We start from the raw sequence: 26,326 nt of genomic DNA, 5'->3' as shown, positions 1-26,326 counted from the left end.
ATGGGTTGTAGGTGAAAATGCAAGTTGTCGCTGTTGCCTCTCTGTTGTGACTGCCTCTCTGGCGGCTGGAATGCAGTCTGTTTTTAAGTTTTATTTTATAGAGTCACGTGGGAGGTCCCCGGAGAGATCGCGGCTCGTAATTGGGTTGCAGAGATTGGGCGAAGTGAAGGAAAAGAAGAGTTGATGGGGGCAGGAAAAAACCCACTTACTTTGGGTGAAAATATACGAGTAGCTGTAGTACTATTTTCTATGATTCCATTTCTCCATCAGCGACATCTAACAATAGGAGAAGTGTGTCGATTTCTTTTGGTATTGGCGTCCCTATCGCTTGTCGTACATTACCAAGGATTCGAGATCCCTTTCAAAGACCAACGCACTGACATCGCGGCACACTTATCCTCAGACGAGTACGAGTTCAATCGCACACGCAGATGTTTCCATTCAGGATCCCTTCAGAATTCCCTGCTGCAGGATTTGTTCATTAGTGCAGCCACTCGGTGCACGCTGCATTTGAATAAATAAATAAATAGAATGGAAAAGGAAAGAAAAGGAAACATGACAGGCGAAACGGGAGCTGCAGTAGAGCCGTGCCGGATCCAGGGCTGGAGGTGGAGGCGGAGGTGGAGGCTTCGACGTGGAGCGCTGAGTAATTGAAAAGAATGAAACGTGCGCCGCTTGGTGGCCTATAAATCAACGTGCTGCAGGATAATGCATCCCGAGTGTTGAGCCCTAATTGGAATTGCGCCCCGGCATCTGCCGCCTGTCTGCGGCATTCGCTTGAATGCAACCAGAGATCCTTTCTGACTGAACCTGGCACCTGGTCGTGATTTGGGAAAACAAAGCACCACTGAGCCACCGGGCTACTTAGAAGTGGAACAGGTTGTCATATGGAGGAGAACACCACGGAGAGAGACGATGCATAAGAACAGGCATGCCTCTGCCCCGGCGGACAAAAACCCACTGCTAAAATTACAATATTAAAATTTTATTATTGAGTAAAACGTGAAGAATGCGGCGCTGGAAGGGGAACTACCCTGGAGGTGCCTGGGGAGTAATGGAGGACCTGGCATGAGCCTCCCATTTGTAGACCCCGTAGACCTCGAACCCATCCACCCATCCACCCATCCCCATATGTATTTGCAGGGTAGCAAGTGTCTTTGCCTCCCTTTCGAGAGAAGGGAGGAGGCGGTACGATGACACAAATCAGATCGACCGTTTTCCGTTTGCTGAACCCGCCTGAACCTGCGCGACGTTGTACCGTTGTGCCACAGCGCTGCAAGTTGCAACATCGTTCGCCCGCTCCATCCACTCCCCGATTCGCGATCCGCGATCCGCGATCGCCATGTGGCATACAAGAAGAAACATTTTCGGCTGGTGGCACGAGCTTAATGCTGTCGTTATACATTTTACAGGTTGATGCCAGCAGGATGGACCGAGAGGAGCGGAGCGGACTTGTCCCCATCGCTACATCGCCCAGTGTGGGGGGCCACGGGCCATGCACGCCGCCAGGCCAACAGAACAGCCATTAAGCCGCCCAGCCACCCCCCGCCCCATTTTGCATATGATATTTCGCCGGCTCGATGCGGTATCCGCCTCCTTCTGCTCCGCCTCGACTGGGTCATGGATCGAGCGGGTTATCGCCCGGTTTATGGTGGCATCGCGCGTCATGTTCATGCAGAATGAGCTCCCCTTCCCCCCTCCCTCCCTCCCTCCCTCCGAATGTAATAATTTTCGCAGTCAACGTGTCTCCGCCATCGAGCACAATTTTTCGGGAAGTGCATCATTATGTTCGTGGCATGCTTCTTCAAGCTTCACTCTTTGCTGCTTTTTTTAATGGATGCTAATGTGGCTATAATGTGTGGCTACTTGTTTCACTTCAAATGGCAGGAAGCATCGGTTGTTGGGGGGCTTCTGGAATGCAAATGTTCCTTAAATATATCATACTCGTAAGTAGGTATCGAATGGAAACTGTGATGGTTTATCCATCAAGCCCTGAGTACGATATTTGTTATGGAATAAAATGTGGAAACGATATACTCTTTCTTCTAAAGGATATATGCACATATTTCATTGTGGGTATCCGATGATACCAGAATTCAATACTCTACTCTCTAGTCTCTACTATTACTATGTCCAGCCGAGGGCTATAGATATGTACCATTGAAACACCATCCTATCTCCAAGATACAAGCTCCTACCCTGTACCCTGTACAACCAGTAATTAATTTTTGGGTCATATACATATCGTATCCATATATCGTTCGATTTGTATGACCCTCCGACCACCTATAATCCAATGATTCGACGAAACATAATTCAGACATTTCAATTGCTTCTCGTTTTTATGTGGCGTCGTCCCGGTGGCATTTAAGGTTGTAAAATGTACTTGCAACAGTTATTGGGGTCTGTCTGGGCCTCGAATTGGGTGAAGTCTTCCCTGCGTTTCGTTAATCAAACATAATATCCTGCAGAGTGGAGAGAAAACTTTCGTTTGCAGAGACCTTAAACAAAAACAAAAGCCCCAAGGGGCAAGGCGAAGGAGGGGACGGACAACAACCCACACGCACTTTCATCGGGTCCGGGTATGGACTGGGGGACTGGGGGACTGTGGACTGTGGACTGTGGACTGTGGACTCTGGACTGTCGACTGGAGTTCCCCCACATATCCGTGACAGGACAGAGTCTGTGGCAATAATAAAAACGCTCGATTGTAATTTTCACAGTGCAATTATTGTCTCAGCTTTCAAATGCGGTAGGCCCCAGATCTCCAGATCCTCAGATCCCGAGAGGTTCAGATCAGAGACTGGGACTGGGCCAAAAGCAATTTTCAATTTTAACAGCCAGAGCATAAAATATAAGGCACAACTGGCAGCACACACACTTGTTGATGCCACACGTTGGCCGGGGCAAGTGATTCGGTGTCTGTCTGTGTCTCTGCTCCGCTCTGCTCTGCTCTGCTCTGCTCTGAAGTCTTTTGTCGCTCGCTTCTTGCTGCGTGTCCTGAAAATGAGGGAATTACAAAAGTTTTTCATGTTGCAAGCTCCGAGAGCTCCGACAACAGCACACCAGACAAATCTCATTAAAAGGCGTCGCGTCGCGTCTTCGTGTTGCGCCCGCAAGGAGCAGATCCAGATCCAGTCCACCACAAATCGTGGCCAGTCAGTCGTCCGTCAGTCGTCTTGTGGTGCTGTGACCCTTTTTCATATGGCCAGCCAAGAGGCGTTGCATTTAAAATGTCGTTAATAATTTGTTGCTCGCTCCAGACCATCAGACCAGGCCAGACCAGGCCAGTCCAGACTCCAGATCGGACCCTACCAAAGTCCCTGAACCTCTTCTCGCGGTGGATTTCTGTTTCGGTTTTTTAGAGCTCGTCGTAAAAGAGTTTTATTATTTATGTTTCATTGCCTCCAAAATAGGATTAGCCTGTTGCGGCTTGGCCTCTTTTTGCGTTGTTTCGTTGCTTCGTTGGTTCGTTTGTTGTTGCTAGTGCTGGCCATGTTGCAACATCCAAAAAATCGCTTAAACATCATCATTTTACACGCTTTCAAAATGTTATGGGATCCAGGGATATGGATGGATCGACGGTGGTCGATCGATGGTTCGCTTCTGAGATTGCTCTTGTGGTTTGGTTATTTGGGTCACCTAATTGGAGGTTTAACGATTGATTTTTTTTTCTGAAACAGTGACCAGGAATATGAGAATTTATTCAAAAGAAATGATGGAAAAATGCTAGAAAATTCTTCATTGACTTTAAGATAATTTATGGATGTTCTAATGAATCTTCAATGATCTTGGGAAAACACAATAGTGATCTCCATAGTTAGTCCCTGAATAGTATTCCTTGAAGAAATTCTCTTTTGGAGACCCCAGGAGATGCGATTTGTCAACTTGCAGAAGGATTGCTCCCAATAAACTTGTTCGAGTGTGATTTAAGGCCAACTCTAGCTCCAAGTCAAAGCCCGGGCCCAAACCCCAAACTAATTAACTTGCACAGCGGTCGAAGCGGCTGAGAGCTGGGGCAGTGGGTGGTCCGCGGTCTCGGTGCCGGTGCCGGTGCCGGTGCTGGGACTCTCCTAGAACATAGTCAAGAAAAAATTAGTTAACAAGATCATTAAATCTTTGTTAACAGCCAATCGAGCAACGACAGCAACGTCGGACTCCGTACCCGTCCCAGTCGAGGGGCATTAGAGGAGACCATTCGCTTACTCCAGACCAGACTCCCAGAGCCATGGCTGGCCCAGCGACGTGCGATAAGATAAGGGAACTAGAGTGAGAGAGAGCGAGAGAGAGAGAGAGCTGGAAATGGAACTGGAACTGTGAGACGAAGACACGAGATCGGAGATCCGAGAGGAAAAGTACCTGGGCATTGGGCATGTAAATCGCAGTACGTGGCCCTGGCCAGAGTCCGATTCGAGTCCAGAGTCCCGAGTCTGGTCTGCACATGTTTATCTATTAATTTATGCTGGCGGTTTTTCGGTTCCTCGTTTGTGAATCGCCTGGAGAGGAGATCGCACTTGTGCGCCCGTATAGCCGCCGGCCGGCCGGCCGTCCGGCATATTCCTAGGAATCTCAATCGCAATCTGGATCTGAATCCGCAAGCACAGCAGTGGGCCCTGCCACAGGGACAAACATTCGATAAGACGCTAATTAAGTTAAATGTACGCTCTGTGTGGGCCGTTCCTGAAAATTGGCACGGATTCTCTCCCCCCCCCCACTCTACCGGATCTCTATGATTTATATGTACATGAAAACGGAGACGGGGGCAACACCTCTTATCTGACAAGGGAACACTTTCCTTTCCACCCGTCGTGTCGTGTTTGTTTGTTTTGCTGCGACACACAGCTGCCACTTAGTGCGGGTGCCACTTGAGAAACAGTTTTCTTCAATTTGTTAAGAAATGAGCACCAAAAGGAACAATAAGAAGAGAATACAGATATTTGATTTCCAAGCAGCATTAAAATTTAAAATTGTAAATGCTGCAAAAACTCTTTTAGCTCACAGTTAAGCGGACGATCTTCCGTCTCGCGACGCTTCGGCTCTGATTCGGGTCTCGTAAGAGAGAGAGTGAGCAAGATGATTAAGAGCGCCGCGAAACGACTTGGAAATGGAACACGATTAAGAGAGCTGTATCAAAGAGAGCGCGTTGTGAGCTCTTTCATTTAGAAGAGACTGATCTTGTTTAAGGCTTGTTTATTATTTCTTTTCATCTGCACGCTTTCGTCGCTTTGAAAAAGTGAACTCGACTAAAGGAGAGAAGCAAAGAGCGCAAAGATGAGGACATGACGCTTTTTCGTTCCCACTTTTGTACTGCTTCTTCGTATATTTGTCGACCCTTCTTTGATGTCACTTTTGCTGTTTCTCAACAATTTCATTCAAATATTAGATTGTGGAGATGGCTCTTATTCACTTACAACATTTATTAAAATTGCTTTGAAACATTAAGGCATAAAAGAACAAATACTACAGCAGGCTACTTTTCAACGAAGCTGCTCCACTCCACGCTGTAATTTATTTCGTGTACGCAGCGGACTTCTCTCACTCCTTTGACGGTGGCAAAAAACAAAACAACAAAACATTCATTAATGCAAATTGGTACCTGGCTTCCCGTTCAACCTTTGACATTTGATCGATTCAAAAGGAGGCCCTCGCACGCACGCACGTGTTCGACTCCCTACCTGATCTCTTTTTTGTGCGCGTATGGTGCAGGTCAACTAATGACCCAGATGCACCTGATAATGAGGCAAGTAGCCCTTGTCGCTAATCCCCCCTTTCTTGGGTTATTCCCGATTTTGCCTAGCCGCTCTTCTCCATCTAATTGCGCATTGAGTTAAGATAAAGAGCGCCACAACGAGAGCGAGTCTCTCCAGCAGCCTCTCTCACCAACACCAACACCAAACCACTACAGAATACGTGCAAACACCAGTGCAACTATAACGGCATTTATATTTAGCTGTGAATCGTTGTTGTTGCGACGGCGTCGGTGGCGATTGGTGCAAGTGTACGTACACACGAGGTACATAAGCAAGCCGAAACAGGTTTGCCACCCGAACGCTACGATTGGCCGAACGCACCCACACATACACTCGCAAGCAACACATTGCCCATGCATGTGAACGACCACAACTACCTGAATGAAAACGCACCACGCCGAGAGAGCGGCTCTCTTTCGCGGCGCTCTCTCGGGCTGCGCCTGCGCTGCTGGCTTCGGGTGGCGCGCGTATATAAAGCGCGCACAGCGACCGACTCGCTCTGACTCCGCTGACGCCCGCTTCGCTGCAAGCATACACAAAAGCAATAGCAACAAGAAAAAACGACAGCGTTTCGTTTCGTTTCGTTTCTGACAATAACAGTTCGTTCTGAGTTTTTGTGCGCGAGCAATGTGGTGGAAATAATCGAAAATCGAAAGAAACAATTTGAGAACTTTTAATTTAAAAAAGCAATCGAGAGTATATAAAGCAACAAAATGCATACCGTGGAAGACATGTTGGTGGAAAAAAACTACAGCAAGTGTCCTTTGAAGAAGCGGCCCGTGAACTACCAGTTCGAGGCGTCCGCCCAGACCCCCGTCAATGAGCCCCAGGATCTTTGCCTTAAGAAAACAGAGTCGGAGGAGATGGAGGTGGAGGCAGACCCTGCGACGGTCTCCGCCTCGGAGGAGGTGATCAACGTGAGCGACTGCTGCGAGGACGAGGGCGTAGACGTGTACCACACCGATGACGAGCACATGGACTTGGAGGAGGAGGACGACGTGACCGTGGACTGTGTGGACGTGGACACTGATCCGAACCAGACACAGGCCGCCGCCCTGGCCGCAGCCGCCGCCGTGGCCGCCGCATCTGCTGCCGCTGCAGCCGTGGTCGTGCCCACACCCACGTATCCCAAGTATGGCCTACAGCCATGGAACTTCCACATGTCCCCGTACACGGCCGAGTTCTACCGCACCATCAACCAGCCGCACCTGGCCGCCGTGGCAGCCTCCGCCGCCCAGCAGCAGATATCGCCTCTGCGAGGCGACCTCCTGGCCCCCAGCTCCCCCTCGGACTCTCTGGGCTCGCTGTCGCCACCGCCGCACCACTACCTGCACGGCCGGGCCAGCTCGGTGTCGCCCCCGATGCGTTCCGAGATCATCCACAGACCCATCGGAGTGCGCCAGCAGCACCGGTTCCTGCCATATCCGCCGCTGCCAGCCGCCGCCTACCACCAACAGACGCCGTACCCCGCGCTGGGCTACCACCACCACGCACCCATTTCGCCGGCCTACTCGGAGAGCTCCTACTACTCCATGCGCTCCATGTCCAGCTCCGAGTCCAGCTGCTCCTCGGTGCCCGAGGACCTCTCGCTCAAGCACAAGCCGATCGGTCAGGAGGCCGCCAGCAGCATCAAGGCGGGAGCAGGCCCCTCCACGAGTGGATCCGCCAGCAGCTCCGCCTCGCCGAGCCCCGCTAAGAAGGACAAGTCGCCACCACGCTACCAGTGCCCCGACTGCCAGAAGTCCTACTCGACCTTCTCCGGGCTCACGAAGCACCAGCAGTTCCACTGCCCTGCGGCCGAGGGCAACCAGGTGAAGAAGTCCTTCAGCTGCAAGGACTGCGACAAGACGTACGTCTCGCTGGGCGCCCTCAAGATGCACATCCGCACCCACACGCTGCCCTGCAAGTGCAACATGTGCGGCAAGGCCTTCTCGCGCCCCTGGCTGCTGCAGGGCCACATCCGCACCCACACCGGGGAGAAGCCCTTCAGCTGCCAGCACTGCCACCGCGCGTTCGCCGACCGCTCCAACCTGCGGGCCCACCTGCAGACGCACTCGGACATCAAGAAGTACTCGTGCAGCAGCTGCTCCAAGACCTTCTCGCGCATGTCCCTGCTGACGAAGCACTCCGAGGGCGGCTGTCCGGGCGGCAGCAGTCCCAGCTCCAATGCCGGCTCCACCAGCGAGCTGTCCTACGCCGGCTACGCCGAGCCCTAGGACCACCCACGGGATCTCCTTTTGATCCACACATTGTATTCAAGCCATGTTCCACCAAAAATTAGTTCCTAGCTCGTTTAAGAGAACGGCAGCTCCAAGTTCCCAAATGAAATGAACAACCGAACTCGAACTCTTACTTAACCCAGACACTCCCAGTGCACAGTGCCACAAAAAACTATGTAGACACGATGAATTCAATACTTTTTATTTTGATTTGGTTATTTTTGATTATTTTCTAGTCAGCATTTTCTTTGCAAGAGAAAATTAAAACGGAAGTTCATTTGATTTTACTTTTAAATTTTGTCTCCGCATTGAATTTCATTACTATTTCACACACAAACTCCTAAGCCGAACTTTGTAAAGTATTCTTCAGATATCCTGTATATGTACACGTACCACGTAAGGTGTATTACGCCCCAGCGTCTAACTGTAGATCCTAAGCTGAAGCCCCAGACAATCTTATGTAACTTTAGATGTATCATATCCCAGTTGAACGAAGACATACCCTAAACTGATGAATGTATGCTTCTATCCCTATATACAATACCATAGTACGAGTATTTTTAGCATAGCTGTAGATCGTAAACTATTTTTGATATGACCGACCACAACTTTCACGTATACATTGAAAATGTTTTACTTTACGCGTAGTTTAAGTGAGGATACAAAAGCTAATGGAATATTTTGATACGGAAATGTTTTATATTTTTAAGTAATTTATTACATCAGACGATCTATGAAAGAATGAAATACATTTTATTTACGTACGCAAGTACACAAAACTATTACTATTATTATTATTGGGTGGAAAGGGCTCCTCCTTCAATTTTTTCATTTCAGCAGAAAGATCTCGAATTGAGTTCGAGAGAGTTCTTGATGACAGATGTGTAATCGTCAGCGTAGGGATTGATTTGAGGTTTTTCAGGAAGGAACCACAAAATATAACTCTTTTTAAATCTAAATTTATATAGATTTTTTAGGTCAAGGAAACTCCGAATTTATTAGGAGTTTATTTATAATTTTTCATGCAAATATTTTAGCTGATTTATCGATATGTCAAATGGAAAATTCCTACATTTTCCAGCCATTTTTACTAGTAATTGTGGTTCCTATTATTTACAGATTATTCCTGCTTATAATTTTTGGATTATGGAATGACTGAGATACCCTAATTATATCCATGCAAAGGTCTGGATCTTCAATATTTATGTATGTAATATATTTGAGAAATTGTTGATTATTCTTAGCAGAATTCCATTATTATGTATCACATTTCTTCAAGATTAAGTACTTCCAATTGGACAGCATAATTTGGAAGACTTATTCGAACTATTCCCAACTCTAATCCGTTTCGTTTTCCGAAAGCAAGCTCAACGAAATCTGAAATAGTCGTGAATGGACGGGTGGACGGACGGCACAGCACTTGGGAGCTCTTCCCTTTTTTGGGTCATGCTCTTCTTTTCGGGGCGAATAAACAAATCGAAGCAAATCGAAGCGAGTCGAACGAGAATTGGGGGCCGCCGGAGAGCCGACCAGCCAATCGCGACATTTATGGCCTACCCAGAAAAACAAACATACTCGAAAAAAGCTTTTTATATGCTATGCTGATCATAAATTATATTTAAATTTCCGCACACGTACAATGTGATCGGGTGGGGCAGGGGTCCGGCAGGGTGGGGTGGGGGAGGTTACAAAATGGCAGTCACTAAATCAAAATCCAAACTTCAAGCCTGAATAGATCCGCGCCTCGCCGAAGTCTTATTAGACATGAGGCAGATTTTAATGAAGGAGAGAAGAAATAGAGGCCTAGTCGGAGACTAGGCAAGATCCCCAAGTGTGATCGATGCATCCATGCGGAAAAGAGGAGGAGGCGGGGGCGGCGGAGGAGGAGACGCCATCATCGAAAGGTAACGATTGGGTGACAGAGCATATGAAATTATGGGTGCGTCCTCCCAAGCCGAAGTCGAACGTAACGAAACTCATTATCGAGATCAATCGATCGCCAGGCGGGGTCTAGACTCCCAAAGTCCCAGAGTCCCAGCCAGCGCTCGAACATGTGTGTGGGGATCCGGCCGAGCAGCGAGCAGCGATCAGCGATCGACGACCACGACAATTGTTGCCAAATTAGATCATCAGGCAGCCAGCCAGCCAACCAGCCAGCCAGCCAGCTACGGAGCGGCAGCAACAAGTTTCAGTCAAGTTTCACGTGTGCAAAGATCTGTAGAGCGATCCCCACCAGCCCAAGCCCCGAACCAGCGAACCAGCGAAAATTAATATGCACGCATTTCGTGGCTCGACTGCCTCCAACTCCATCTCCATACCAGTCTCCTCCTTCGGTCTCGGGTTACCAGCCCTGGCTGCAGATCCACAGTCTCGAGACTCCCAAAACCTGAGCCCCGGCTGGCTGGTTGATCGCAGCCCCCAAAACGATCAACGTTCGTGCCTGCTTTCTTGCTAAACAATTTGCAAACGATTTCTAATAAGCGTCTTAAATTGTAACAAAATAGACTCGCATTTAGGGTCTTTTGTGTGCCTTTGCCTTTGCCTTAGCCTTAGCCTGACTCGGGCTCTAGCGATAACAAAGATCGAGGGAATAAAAAATAGGAAAAAAGAAATAAAAAATAGCCGAAAACATGGACAACAGAAAAACGGGAGGGTAACTGCCTGGCTTGACCCTCTCCCTACCCAAAAACGAATAAAAACCGTTTGGGTTTTTATTTCTGATTATTTTATTTTATTTGTGCCAAATTTCGCGCTTGATCGGTGCATTTTTTGTAACCGTTTTATGGCGAGGATTGAGTCCCTCTGAGGTTACTCATAGATGGCTACGATGAAGATCTTTTGGGTAAGGCCACAGACAATTTGACTGATTTTGGGGTCTCAACTTTGTGGCGACTTACTTATGTCAAGAAAATGATCTTGTATGAGAGGGCCTGTGTGAAATACAGACCATATCTTTGAGAGTCAATGAACTTTACTTCGAGGATCAAGGAACCAAGAATCAATGATCGGGAAGCAAGGGACTCCTGCTAAGAATCGACTAAAGATAAGGATAAGATAAGGACTAAAGATCGTCTCGAAACTCCTTCAATAGCTGGTATACCTCTCTGCAGCCCCAACTCTGCTCCAAGTTCCATTTCAATTCGTTAACAATAAACAAATATCACTTTCATGACGTTTTTCGCAACTGCAGCTGTCTGTCTGGTCTTCCACCTCGAGGTTCCCTGGGTTCACTCCCCCCTCCAGTGCCACCCCCCCCCCCCCCCCCCCTTCGCTGGCCTGGCTGCCACTGATAAAACCTGACGATTTTGGCCAGAAACGCTGCACCATAATAAAGCAGCTAAAAGTCAAACGACAACGCAAAATGGTAAACAGATCGAAGCTTTATGAATATGCAGAGATAAAAAGCAGTTGGGAGACCCCCTCTTACCCACCCGCCCACCGTCACCCCTCACCCTTTTGACAAAGAAAAAAGTTTTTTTTTTGAATTTCAAATTTTTTAACGAGCCAAAATGAAAAACTTTCCAAACAAAAGGCAAACAGCGCACACACACCGCACAGAAGGCAGGCTCCCCGAAAAACCGATTGATCCAGAGCAGAAGCGAACTCAGGGGGGCTACGGGAGCCACACAGGGAGCTGCGGGTGTGCACTGTGGCTGGGGGGGTGATGGAGAGGAGAGGAGAGGAGAGGAGAGAGGTGCTAGCGGAAAGCGCAAACTGAAATGAAATTTAGCGTAAAAATGGAGATCTTTTGTCCGCGATAAACGTGAGCATTTTGTTTGTCACGACGAAGTGTGCTTTTTTGCGCGACCGTCTGACGCGGACTTGGATTCGGATTCGGCTTCGGAATACGAGTCCCATTCAAAGGCAGGGAGGCATTGGTATCCCTAAAGCAAAAATATCAAATCTACATAGATATAGCCGTCGTATTCGTAAATATAAGACATACCTCAGAAGTAATTAAAATACTTCAATTGATCAAAATATTTTAAAATGTAAACATATTTTGTATGGGACAAAATTAATCTTTGAAATTCTATTAAAAAAGAACCACGTCCGACCACTGAATAATTTCTGCACGTAAACTCTTGATAAGTCGAAGTCCATTATCGGTTTTTTTAAGCATATGATCAGATGATATGCTGTATAGATTTCCCATAAGCGAACCGGCTTATTAGTCCGAATACCTCGAACAGAGACGCCTCGATCGTTTCCAGGTTTTAAACCTTTTGTTATTGTGTAAAAATAACCAATGACAGTCACAATTGATCCCTGAAGCCAGCATTATACGGTTGGGTGGATATGCTGCTGTTGGAACTGTCGTAGAACACAAAAAACTCGTTTAATACGGGGGAATGTGCGATAAAAAAATATAATATAAGTAGCTTTAATTTAGTTAATTCAATTCAGACATTTAAAAATATTCTTTAGATAAGCGATCACTAAAAGACTGTATTCCTTAAATTCCTACAATATCTCCTATTGGAGAAAATTCGAATACAACGGAAAAAAAATTGAGATGTGATCAAGTCTTTAGAAAAATTTGTACTTTAACGAAATATTTGAATATAAACAAATGTACACAGGATCCCACAAGTGAACGGTACATTTTCTTTGAATCTTTGGTACTTCAAAATATTTATCCCATATAATTTCCAAAATTTTCCAGCAAAAAACCTTGAGAAATACTGTCATACGGCGAATCTCATTGTTCCAGAGATAACATAACACAGAAGGCACGAAATGCAAAAAAATGAGGCAACCGAACTTGCTCTCTCTCTCTCCCTCTGTGTCTGTCTCTCTTTTCGTGCTGTGTCCTGCATTTCGTTGACCATTTCTGCTAATTTGTGTGAGTGAACAACAGCAATCAGCTACAACTACAACTACAACAAAAACAATACACTTGCGGACGGTATTAGGGCTGTCCTTTTGTTTCTAAACTAGTCTAAGGTTTAACTTTTCAACTAAGATATTTCGTATCCCATCAGAATTCAACTCCTAAACGATTGGAAGGAAAATTCTGCTCTGGATTTATTTCCAACTTTTATATTCGGAGCCACGTGCATCTGTAACTGATCGTCGAACGGCAAGGGTGTACAGTTTTCGACGCAGATGCTGTTAGCTTTCACGCATTGCTTGTTGCTTTTTTTCGTCGCCACACTCTCGTTGACCGAGAGAGACAGAGCGAGAAAAACGACGCCGATTGAGTGTGCCAGTATGTGTGTGAGTGTCTGCGACTGTGTGTTTGTGAGTGCGTGAGTGGAAAGGCAACGATACCATCTTCAGGCCTAGTGAGAGAGAGCGAGCGAGGCAACCAACCTGCTGCCGCCCCGCTACTCTACTCCACGGACTAGCCACCGACTAAGGTTCAAAGTTGTTGTTGCTGCTGTTTGGCCAATTAGTTAGTGGCTCGGTCGCTGCGTAGCGTGCTCCCTGCGAGCGGAGGGGGGGCCGGAAGGTGCTGTACTGTACTTACTCGTAGACAAAGCTCAGCTACAATTGTGGCAGCAGGCATAACAGCAGTTAACGCGCTTTATTGTCTGTTTGCAAGTGGCCAACCATCTCTCTCTCTCTCCCTCTCCCTCTCTCTCTTTCTCGCTATCTATTTGTGTGCCTGTGTGTGCGTGAGTTGTTTTATGGGTACAGTGGGCACCACCAACCATCATGGCGTTGATCATTAGCGTAGATGGTGTTATTATTTGCACGTTTTGTGTGAAATGCACTTTGTCCGCTGCCATTGCCATTGCCATTGCGGCTCCGGGTCCGGGTCGGCCCACTCCTCCAACGCCACCCCCCGCCCCGCTTAAAGCTGGCCTAAACCGAGTGCGTTTACTCGATCGACATGAAAAGATTGGGCCCGGGTTTACTAGTGGGCTTTGTTCCCGGCTTAGAATAAATGAATCTTCGTTAAATTTTTGCAGCTGGCAATTAAAACGAAACCGAGGCACACCAAATTGTTTGTTACTTTCGGGGAGATGTGGCAGAAGATCTATTTCCTATGTGTAGACAATTATTATAACACGTTTGACCCATTTTTGAATAAACTCCCCTTAAGGAGATCCTAGTGTAAGACGAGGGCCACGCAGAGGGCGGAATCAATTTCTTTAATTAAATTAGATAATTTCCTCATGCGTTGCACATACATACATATGTACATATGTATACCGTGCTATGTAACTCTCTCACCAGTCTCTCCATCTATCTCCCACTCCCTCACTCTTTTGATCACTCTTTGCATTAGCAGACGAAGACGACAAGGAGCAAGATGAAATTATTCAAGGTTATCCGCTTCCGCAACGTGTTCATTTTTCGGTTCTTGTTTTGCTCAGTACAACAGTAAATTTTGTTCTCTCTCGTCAAAGCGCTCTTAGTTGTTCTGAGCGTAGAATAGGCTCGAAGAGAAAGATAACGGACCACTTCGTATAATTTCGTCATGAGTAGAGACAAGCATAAGCAAAAGAAGAAGACGAGAGGATGGGAGAGAGGGCAATTATGAAGAGAAGCAAGAGAGCATAGAATGAACGAATTTGCACCGCTCTATACTTTTTTACCCCGGTCAAAGCGTCCCTTCGTAAGTTAGCTCCGCGTTTCAGCCCGTAAAAATCCGGAAAATGGTGAAAAATCCAAAGAGTAATAGGCTGCGAAGGTGTGTAAAACGAAGTTTAGCGTGGTAAAATGCGTTTTAGTGCAAAAAATCTGTTTGATTAAAGGGCGGGTTCGTAGAAACAGGCAAAATGGCCACAAAAATGCAGCTCGGCGAAGAAAAGTGCGGCCATGTGGTATATTTTCATATGTGTTTCATTTATATGTCGATAAATATGTATATTATTTTTGCATAAATTAATTTCTTTTCATGTGCTCAAATCTAAAATTTGTTATTGTTGCGTTTTTTTGCGTCTCTTTTTTTCGTTAGATCACATGTGCATGTTCCAGCAATGTGTGTGTGTGTATGCGTGCTTGAAAACTTGGCGAAAAATTTGTCAAGTCTTGTCCCTTTCCCACTCCATGATGGAAGAAGAGAATCAAAAAGGAATGAGTGGTGTCGTTCCAAGTGAATTTCCTAAAAGGGTGAGGCATTTCATTTATATGTAGATAAATATATTATTTTTGCATAAATTCATTTCTTTTAAAATTTGTTATTGTTGCGTTTTTTTGCGTCTCTTTTTTTCGTTAGATCACATGTGCATGTTCCAGCAATGTGTGGGTGTGTATGCTTGAATGAAAACTTGACGAAAAATTCGTCGAGTTTTGTCCCTTTCCCACTCCATAGCGGAAGAAGAGAATCAAAAAGGAATGAGTGGTGTCGTTCCAAGTGAAGTTCCTAAAAGGGTGAGGCATTCCCTATACTGCTGATCTGACTCTGAACTTCCGCCCTCTAGTACCTTACCTTAAATTAATCAATTCTAAGGCCAACAATTTTTGCTTTTATAGGAAATCATTTCGTGCGTTATTGCGTCTTCCTTCATCGTCAGAATCTTCAGAATTAAGATTATGGGTAAGTGAGAAAAGAAACGAGATAAATTATGTTGTTTACTGTTAATTTCTTATGTTTTTCTTTGTAAAATTTTCTTCCCCACCAAAAATGTAATAATTTTCTTGTATCCGTATTTCGATCCACCTCTTAGTCCTGTGAGAAGCTTCACCATCGAGTCTTCGATCGATTTCCTTTTGCCCCACCTGGTGGCCCACACCCTCTTCTGGCAATTGACCCTCGCTGTCAGTGTCTCATCACGAAAACAAAACTCCCTGCTCCCACACTTACATACATCCCATCCCCATTCATCCCCAGTTCTCCTGAAGGTGCACTGAACCCATATTATCCGCAGAGAGGAATGGCATTCATATGTTCGAGATCCCATTGCTCTACTTCCTCGGCTCGCAGCCAGATCGGATCAAATTACCAAATAAAACAACAACACAACACAACAAAAAAGAATAGAAAACGAAGAAGAATCAGAATCAGAATCCAAGCAGGAAAAAGAACCTGTTCCCTGTGCCTCCCCCAACCGCCGAGGCTCTGGACGTGCCCGTGCCCGTGCATAAAGATGAGAGGATTCGGGATCGAGATTATTATGTGAGTGGGAATGCTGGGAATGAATGCTGACAAGCGGGCATCATCGGGAGAATCGAGCTCTCATCTCCTGGGGTCATGGGAAATTCGGGGCTCGAGTCGAATCGGATGTGGAAACCGTTCGCCGGGGACAGCAGGATATGAAATCTCTGCCCTGTCATGTTTGCTTATAATTTATGTTAATTTTCATTTCCATTTTCATTTCCATTTCAACAAATATAACAGGATCTTTTGTGTTGATTAATAGAACACACCTGGACTGTGGCAGGGGCGCGAGCAGGGGCAGTGGCAGCGAGGGGGAGAGAATTGTGTGTGAATTTCCCCAGAACCATACAGCCTCCCAGCTCTTGACACATTCTGATCGTTTTTCTGGCCACTTCTGGCCACTTAAAATATTTTCCAACAATCATCTCGGCACATGTCCAAATTGATGCCCTAGGGCATTGCCGGGGGCTTCCAGAGCTGCGCTACCAAAAATGGTCTCATTTTGCGTATGTTAAATTCAAATTGTTATGATCCGTAAATGTCAAAGAGATAGAGCGAATGGGAATGGGACTGGGACTGGGACTGGGAATTGCTGGAATACTCGTATATACATATATGTCTTGTGGCTTTTGCAATTCAAATGCTTTCCTATGATTCATGACTCCACACACACACACACACACACACACTTGTGGTAGCTGGCAGTACATTTGTGGTCTTCAAGGTCCATTGGTCTAAGTGCCTTTAAAAACCACAAGACCCAGAGCCACTGCCGCCTCCACCCACCTTCACAGCACAGCACAGCCCCAACTCGAGGCCCAGTTGAAGCCTCGCCGTCGTCTTCCAATCGTTGTAGATCAGCCCTGGGCTAGAGGCAACCCGGGTTTCTCTTTGGCGGCGGCTCGTTGAACTTTCTTCGAATCGAAATCAAATGAAATGAAATGCTCCTTAAGCTTAATTGTCTCAGCTTTTTGTCTTCTCTTCAATTTTTTACTCATTTACCATCTGAGGCCAGGCCGGGGTTGTGCTGCTTTTGCCCCACAGTTATTCAAATGCTATGAAAATATGTGTGGTATGTACAGGCCACGGCACAGTGGGCCGATGGCAGTGATGGGGAAATACGAGAGAGACTTTTGATTCCAAGACAGGAAAATAGTGGAACCCCCACTACTATTTGTAAGACTTTAAGGAAACGCAGACTATTTTCTGTTCCTCTGACATGAGCTAACTTTGAGGGACTTAAACCCACTGTTCCCTCCCATATCTATCCACATTGACAGATTTTATTTGAGTCCAGAACAATAAACAAAACCCGGGGGAAGAGATTTCAAACAATTCATACTCGTATATACTCGTAGTTCTCCAAAAGCTGTGCTCGAAATTTGTTTTCGATTGTTTATGCATTTCGTAGGTCCCCCCCCCTCCGCCCCCTCCATGAGGCAGCAAAAGAACTGTGAAGTCCGTAGCCAAAGCCAAAAGCCACTTCCACTCCATCAGCATGAAAAGTGAGCTCGAGCCAAATTCAAGAGATATTCCGCTGAGTGGGGCACAGTGGCACATCCACAACGAAAACAGAAACTGATTTCGAAAGATGCAGCAGCCGCCAGCCGCCGAGTGTGATGGCTCGATGGCTGGGAGATGGCTTTAGCTTTGGCTTTGGCTTTGGCTTTGGCCTGGCTATCTCTTTGGAGTAGAGCAGCACCCCCGCTAGGCCGACAGCTGCTGCTGCGGGTTTCGAAAGCTGGAGGAGCAGTGCAGGCGCAGAGGAGGCCGCTTGGGAGGCAGCGGCCATAATTTCCATGCCAGTTGTCATAATCAAAAGCGTTATCTGGTAGCTAACAGCCGCATAAATTTCAAGTGGTTTGGGGCCTCTTCTCCGCCACCAAGTGGACCGGCTCCAAGTGGATTTGCGGTTGGCTTTGGCCATATCAACACGTACCCGTGTACACTGTACAACACGTATGTAGGTAATTACAAATGTGGCCCGGTATTGGTATTGGCTTCCCCACAATAATGATAATAAAGAAATTATAACAATAACAAACTAATAGTGAAATGGGCAGACGGAGAGTCAGTGGAAAGGGTGAAAAGTGGGGAGACTTTCGCCTATCCGATTACTTGGAGGAGCCCTGAAAGAGGCATCGCTAATGGGGTTTTGATATCGGGTTACCTGGGAGGAAGCCTAGACATTGCATGGCCCTTTTTATCATCCAACTTTTATGAAGATTTCCTCCTTTGCAGTGGAGAGAGAGTACCTCTTAGAGAATCCTTAGAGAATGCTTCACGAAAGATTCCAATCTGGAAAGACGTCTAATATGGCATCTTTCATGGAATACAGACAGTTTAAGACCATTAATAGATCATAATGATAAATAAAACCCATGGAACCCATGAAAGTTTGGGTTCAAACGGAATAAAGATCCCAATATTCGGGAAAACTATAGCTTATACGATGAAATAACTAAAGTTGGGTCAAGTACCTCGATTAATCGAATTGTTATATAGTTTCTCTTGGGTTTCTTTTGCGGTGTCAACCCATTCTCCTCAATGGTCCAAACGATTTCCCTGTTCGTTCGGTTCTTCAGTGAAAATCGAGGCGAGGGCACGCGTGATTCGGTTTTCACTCTTTTGAGCATTTAAGGAAATGGAAATGTCTGCAAAATGTCCATTTTGGTATTTTTTCGCAGCGCTATTTCCTTAAAAGATTCGCCAACGGCGCGGCGAATGGAGAATTGTAAGTGAAAAGTTCAAAGGTCGGACAAACGAATAAAAGAGCGAGAAGCGAGAAGGAAATGACGAAAACAAATAAAGGTAAAAGTATCGAGAAGAAAGAAAGAATTGGCCAACGATTTTTTATGCAAATCATAAATCCAGCCATGATGGAGACACACCAGAAAGTGGGGGCCTAGCTCCAGCCTCAGCTCCAGCTCCAAGCAATGGAAATGCTACACAAATTGATTGGGATGGAATGACGGAGCATTTGACTGATTGACTGATGGACTGATGGACCGACTGACTGAGGCTGAATTTTGCACACTTTCCCAGTCGAGAAGTCCAGAAATAATTAACAATTCGTAGAGAGCTAATGCCAACACGGTTTAATTTCGTTTTGCACAATAGAAAGCTTCGGGTGGCGGTGCCTATGTCTATTGCCTATTGCCTATTGCCCGATGATCTCCTATTCCCAGTTGTTCAGCCATCTCTCTTTGTACTTGAGACCTGTTTTCGCGGCTGACCTGGCCCAGAGCCACAGCCACAGCCACAGCCAGCAAGTGGGCTTCAATAGAAATTAGCAAATGTGTCGCATCATTAGCTACAAACTCAGAGTCGGAGTCGGAGACGGAATCGTTTCTGCAGCGTTTTGTGTCTCTGATGAAGACCCTCAAGTGTATCCCTCCTAGGCACCTCTTTCTCTGTCTCTTTCCCTGTCTTTTGCTCTTTCTCCAAGCGAATACGAAGCGGAGTATGTTGCGGTTTGTGGCGCCGGATTAGCTTGAGGATGCGGGCTCGATTTTGTCTGGGGTTCGAAAATTTCACCTGAGATCTGCTGACGATCGACGATCGACGGCGGTTATATAACCCGCTTTTGGGTTGGGTAGGTGTTAGCCTGCTGATGGCTCCGTGATTTATTGAGCCATGACAGTGGGTTAAAAAGCTTGATTTTCGGGGCTAAGTGTGTTTGCTTTGCGGATGAAAGTGGGTGAAGCGGTGTTGAAAGTGCTATCTCTTAGATTTCAATTATATTTTGCCAATCGTTGGCCAATTGACCCAACCACAGACTCCTTTCTGCACGTCCACCCACCCACATGTACCCACCCACAAGCATCCAAACATCCATCTCCAGTCGCATAAATCCCGCCCCTCTTCGGGCTCTGTGAGCTATTTGATCAAATATATTTTCACACTTGCCACATATATCAAGGTACGAAATTTGCACTACAAATGATTTCAACACCGAGCGGCCGCCGGACAATGCTGAGTTATGGGAAGCACCGCAACGAGCGCAATGTTCTACAAATTTTCTAAGACCCCCAGAAGGAATCAGAACAGCGGCGGTGGCGGTGGCGGTGGCGGTGGCAGGGGCAGGGGCAGGGGCATGGAAATCTTCAAAAACTTGAAGCATAAATCTTTTGACGCCTTTCTTTCGGCTAGGGGGCGGGACAGGGTGGGCAGTTCGGCAGTAAAAACAAAATGCTGCATAATTTTGTGGCAGGCCGTTGCCAGTGCCGGTCCAGGCCAGCCTTCCCTCTCAAATGGATTACAATAATAATTTTTCATATGCAGATTTGCGCCGTACAGAACAGTACTAGAGGAACAAGTTGCCAGCCAGGGCCATGAATAATATTTCATCAGAGGTAGAGGCAGCGGCAGAGGAAGATCCTGTCTGGCCTACGCCTGGGCCAAAAGGGTAGTGCCGTTGAGTGGGCATCGTTTTGCCCGATGCACTTGAAGGCAACTCAGCGACGCCAATGCCAATGCCAATATGTTGCCACAAATTTGCATTCCCCAGCAGCCCAGCAGCCGCCTCCGCCTCCATCTGCTCCTCCTACTCCGCCATATCATGGACGAACGTTATCAACGAGTCGAAAGAATTATTATGCTCTCCGCTAAATATAATAAAAACAAACCACAGACAGTCGAACAGTCGAGCAGCGGAGCCTCCAATTGATGGACTTTAAGTCAAAGTCAAGTTGGAGTTCAAGTCGCAGTCCAAGACGAAGACGAAGACGAAGCCACATCCGTCGTTCTTCTGGTTGTTCTTCTTCTTCTCTCCTCTGCATAATGCAAGTCAAGTCAAGATCAGGCCTGGCAAGCCTCATCATCATATTGCCAATAACGCAATGCAATAGATTTATTGAATTATTGCTTTGGCCATGGCAGGTACATGGACTCCAAACTGCACTCCAAGCTCCACTGCACTGCACTCTATTCCACTTTGAGTTGGAGTTGGAGTTGGAGTTCGAGACGGAGTGGAGACGCAGTGGAGACACGGGGTGTATTGTACGTATGGAAAAATGCTTTTCGAGTGGGTGATAAATTCAAACAGCCGGGGCCTCGAATCATTATTCCAAGCGGCCATAAAAGAAAGCTTCGAAGTCCGAGGCAATTGGGCAGGAAAACGAGGGAAATTGGAGGGAAAACTCTGCCTCAGCCTGAGTCTGAGACTCAGTTCCAATCTCCATGATAAGTCCAATTAAAGTTGCCAGAAAAATGGGAGGTTTTTCGGCCTTTCCGAACGAATCATAAGCAAATAATCAAGCCATAAATTTGGCCATTCAGTTCGTTGCAATTTGATTTCCTTTTGACATATTTTTTGAAAGTAAAATAAAACTTTGGCAATTACCTATTGCGCCTTGAGAGACTTTTCGATGATAAACTGCCGCTGTTCTAAATTCTGGCATTCCTCGTAGATCATTTACGGAGAAGATCAACTCTCGGGGAGATCTGCGATCTGTGATTTACTTTAATTTGTTCAGCATCGAAAACAGGTTGATTCAAAGCGAGCATAACGAGCTTTTTGTGGCCCGACAAGTTGGATAATGAAATTGAAAGATCACCCTCCCCACACAGTCCCACAACCCCATAGCTCCACCGTAAATTACGCCCGACAGTAGCCCGGGCGATCTTCAACTTCATTAGAGAGATTTCGATATTGTTTGAATGCCACCGCAAAGAGCGGCATAATTGGACAACCGAGGCACTTCACTTTCCCACTATGACACGGCAATAATACCCGTGTATGGATACCCTCGAAGGTGCTCCATGCACGGGCCCAGGGCTCCCAGAAGACGGCTCTGGCTGGTGGCTGGCTGTTGGCCGACTTACGGTACCCAATCTGAATGTGGAGCAAGTAGAGGTGTGAGTCATTCCCTCAGTCCGAATGTGTCTGATCCAGATTCAACAATTAGCTGCAGCTTTGTTATCACTCATTTGCATTGTGTATCAGCCATCACTTAACTTTGCTTCAGTTCAAATGTGCTAATTTCTCAAGTCTGGAATCCCTTGTTTCTTTGTCCGCATTGGGGCGTTGGGGCTGGAGTGGAGGGATAGCGAATTGCAGACCATAAATTCATGTCTCATCCATAAACTGCGTTCTAAGGAGGGAGACTCGTGAGACCAGCGCAAGAACAAACCTTTAGAATTACCCAACACGCTCCATTTCACTTCCTTGAAGTAATACCACATGCTAAATCTACCATTAGACCCTTCCTCTTATTCAATTACTAATACTAATATTGCATGCTCGCGTTCGATTCGATTCACGCGTCATGCGGCATCGCCCCTTGGTCGGTTGGGACCTAGGAGGACTCCGTTTTTGTCTGGGATCCGCGAGCAACTGCCTGTCACAAAATATATCTGGGATACTAGGTTCTTAAGACTATATATAATAGCCTGATGGGACCAGATAGCAGTAAGGGGTATAGAAAAAAATATGTAGATATATTCCGGGCTATGGTTTGGCACTTTAGTCCTCTGAATTGTAATTTGAAGTACAATTGTGACCATCAAAAAAAATCAAAGAAATATCGTTCTTTCTCCCTCTAAACATTGGCTATATCTGTCCCTCAGTCTAGTCCAGCTAAAGGGTAATTATCGTATTCAATTGTTTGCCATATGCTTTCAAAATGTATATATATCCCAGGTATATATTAGATTCCTATATCATTAATGTTTGCTTACTATTTTTAGTTCTGTTACCAGCTAATCTTGGATCCTATACCATCACTAGACAGAAGTTTATGTAGAAAGAGAATTCCATGGCAGGTCCTACTGCTTTCCAGAGATTCAGCCCCCCATCAGAACGAAGATGTCTAGAGGAGTCCCATAAGGAATTATTTTTGGGACCTAATTGTGCTTCACTCTCGCAGAACTATCGCAGCTATCGATGCCACATATCGACTGCTACTCCTGCCAAAGAACTCTTCAGAAATCGATCATCTTTCGGGCTTATTTATGGCACTCTACCATGCCCATTATCTTTTCAATTAGTTTCAGTCGTTCAGCGACTGCACAGTGGAGTGAAACTGTTTGTGCAACAAATTGACAGGTACAAATGGGGGCTGCAGTTGGGGGCATCGATAGGCAAAGTCGCGAGTCGCGACCCGGGTTCGTGGCCTGTTTATGATATTTTAATAAGATCGGACGCAGTGCCATTTGTGTGTTATTGGCCGTTTAGGCCGCGCAAGTAGTACGGAGTTCCACGACTAGACTATATATAATAATAGTTGTTGTTGCCAGTGCTAGTGCCAGTGCCAGTGCCTGCTGCTGCCGCTGTTGCTGCTGTTGCTGCCACAACTACAATCGAGTGAGATATTTAGATTAACAGGTTGTTTTCATTACAATTCGTGCTTTTTAACAAGCAAAACGTGCACTTTCTCCGCACGCAGAGCCAATAATTTCTGAATCTCTAGCTGGCCTGCTCTACTCCGATACTCCGATACTCCGATACTGCGATGCTCCGACCACAGACACAGCGACTCCTTTGGCAGTGGCCATGAATGCGAGACGAGACGAGACGCCGCAGCTCTGGAACAATGGGCACATTGGCAGTAACCAGTAACCAGTAACCAGTCCACGCTTCAAGCCACCACGGTCCCCAGTGCCACACCAAGTCCCCAACATCGGCAGCGGCAGCGGCATCGGCATTAACATTAACATTGACTTTACACGACTTTGGGGCCGATCTGGCATTGGTAGCTTCATATTTTTATTGTTGTTTGCGCATTGCGCATAAAGAATGTTTGCATTTCGGGATCGTGTCTGCGTCCTTAAACTCATCTCCCAGTCGTACTCGGTACTCTCCGCCCTCTGCTTCGTATTTCTCAGGTTTTATTTGTATTTCTGCAGGGCCTCCCCCCTTTCTGGGCTCCAACCAAAACGCATCTTTAAACGAATATGAATCTGGAAGGGTATGCCGAATACTTGGCTGGCTGTGGCCCCATGGCTTGCCGGATTGGAGGCACATTTGTTGAGGGCATACGATCTTCGGCCCATCGCTGGCTGGCAGTGCATTCCTTCTGCTTGCTTATGCAAATAATGGTCCCTTGTCTGGGTCACGTTTATATGGGCTGTACGTTGTAAAGTGTCAATTTCGCAGATGCGCGAATCCCCAGAGATATATCAAAGGCAGAACGTGCAGCTTATGTCATAATCTGAAAAAAACAGAAAAGAACTGAACAGAGAGAAGATGCTGGGCTGCTCGGAGGCTGGGTGTTAATGTGCCATCCGAGAACGAGTCGAAACAGCATGGATTTTCCCACATTTTCCTACTGTTGTTGGTGCCTGGCCATTGACCATATTTATGGACATTTGTTCTGCGATGGCGATGGCGATGGCGATGGCTACTGTTTGGCAAGAACAACAGCCAAGGAGCCATGGAGGCACTTGTTGCTCGCTCCGGCTAGAACAATGGGATAGTTTGCATGTTCAATTTCCACTGTAACCACTCGGGCACTCCTTCCTCGCAGGACTTGCATAATGAGCAAGAGAAATGCGCATCTCTCCCAGCACTCTGGTACTCTGGCACTCCGGAGAGATGCAGTCCCACCATCACGACCCGACGATCGCGGCAACGAGCGAACAAGAGCCGCCAATGAGGTAGCTAAATGAGCGCAACCGCTGCTGCCTGGAAAGTTAACAAATTGCTGCTTTATTACCAACATCTCACTTAAACAAAAAACTGAGACCCACAAACCGTCCGAGGAGTGCTCCCCTGATAGATGTGGCCCAGGCCGAGGCTGAGACTGAGGCTGAGGCCCAGGCAGCAGAATTTCAAACGAAAGTCAACCCATTAGGATAACTATCGCGTGAGAGCGGGCCGGGGATGTGGGATGTGGGATGTCGGATGCAGGGCCAACGAGACGCGCCAGTCGGACTGGAGCTGGAGCTGAAGCTGGAACTGAAGCTGGAGCGGAGATCCTGACTTGCCGATGCGGAGCTAAGTGGGCTAAAGTAATGGGGGAAACCGTACCAAAGCGGGGGCCATAAGTACTACGCGGCCTGATCTCTGCCAGTGCGATTGCCGGCGCGCATGCGCAATAAACAAACACGCCATGTTACCGTTGTCTGTCCGATACGAGTGGGGCACAGTGGGGCGCAGAGCGAAGCGAGGATACAAAAATCTGGTTTGATTTCGGGATGGTAGGTGGGTTCTTTTAAGGGAAGTTTATATGGCTGTTTCTTCTTTGATTCGGTTGGTTATAGATCGGTAAATATGCGATATTTGTATAGGGATATTTGTAGGGGTCCTCAATGAGCTCCCTACAAGTGAGCAATCCGCTCCAGAAACGTCGTAGTATTGAGCCATCGTGTATAATATTTATTCTTAGTTTCAAATAGATTCAAAATGAAGCTCCTTTCGATATCTTATAACGCCCTTCTTCTCGCTTCTTGCTTCCGAAGTCGAACTCTTACTCTACTATCGATATATCTGCCTATCATACCCTGGACTATTCATAACGATAGATCGATACTCGTCAGCTGGTATAGAATATATGTACCAATTTTATAGAATTTAATTTGAATCGGGCAAGTGTAAGAGTGCTGTCAATGCATCAAGACACAAGTAAAAAATTCAAAAAAGGAAATATGTATAGATCGTGGATTATCGCTTCGCTCGTTCGCCAACCCCAGGCTCACTCGCTTCGGTTGCTTGCGCAGAAATTAGTAGACTATCGACAGAGGACCCACAACCTATTTATAATTTATTTGGGATGGGATTTTTATAATATTTTGATTTGATAATTGATAATCAAACTTAATTTGATAAAATGATTTGATTTAAATTTAAAAATATAAGATTGTCATATTGGGCACTCATTTTCCATAACTGATCCAATGTAAATCCAAACAACATTCTAGTCTCCCTTTTTCGTCCATCGTACCATGGTACAGTCCTGCCTGGTCTTGGAAGCTTTATTGTTTTTGGCTCTGCGGCTGAGGCTGCGGCTGCGGCTTTCAGTTGGTGTCAGCCAGTGGGAGTTGCGCTTGCCAGAAATGAAATAATAATTATTATTAACTATTAGCGTTGCTTGGTAGCTGCAGTGGCACCGAAGGAGGCGAAGGAGCCCGAAAATAAAGACGAGACCGAGATGGTGAAGCGCCTGCGCGCCAATTGCCACCCGTTGGAGTGGCTTTTGATTGTTTCTGACCTTAAGTTGTCGTGCCGCAGTGAAAAGGTCATCATTAGCCGCGGCTTGGCAGCTGGGCTCCGCGCTGGGCTCCGCGCCAGGCTCCAGGCTCTCCTCCCTGTCGCCGTCGAGGAGGCGGCGTCTAATTTGGGGCCGCCGCTCAACTTCTGTTCG

General features: G+C 46.6%; 1 protein-coding gene and 1 long non-coding RNA gene across 3 annotated transcripts; both read left to right on the top strand.

Moving 5' to 3' along the window:
- The first annotated feature begins 6,233 nt into the window (after positions 1-6,233).
- On the top strand, positions 6,234-8,751 carry LOC108163968 (protein escargot). The gene has a single exon (XM_017299524.2). The coding sequence runs from the start codon at positions 6,464-6,466 to the stop codon at positions 7,964-7,966; it is 1,503 nt and encodes a 500-aa protein (XP_017155013.1). The 5' UTR covers positions 6,234-6,463; the 3' UTR covers positions 7,967-8,751.
- Positions 8,752-14,445: 5,694 nt separating this feature from the next.
- LOC108161693 lies at positions 14,446-15,510 on the top strand. 2 transcript variants are annotated; one of them, XR_004473145.1, is made up of 4 exons: positions 14,446-14,612; positions 14,880-15,034; positions 15,141-15,295; positions 15,398-15,510. It is a non-coding gene; the product is annotated as an uncharacterized LOC108161693 (long non-coding RNA). The 2 variants fall into 2 exon arrangements; XR_001775504.2 differs by having other exon boundaries at positions 15,141-15,170; positions 15,398-15,507.
- Positions 15,511-26,326: the final 10,816 nt, after the last annotated feature.

Source organism: Drosophila miranda, chromosome 4, assembly GCF_003369915.1.
Source record: "Drosophila miranda strain MSH22 chromosome 4, D.miranda_PacBio2.1, whole genome shotgun sequence".
Classification (NCBI taxonomy): Eukaryota; Metazoa; Arthropoda; class Insecta; order Diptera; family Drosophilidae; genus Drosophila; species Drosophila miranda.
The sequence above is the reverse complement of the archived record's forward strand: the minus strand, read 5'-3'. Positions and strand labels throughout refer to the sequence as shown.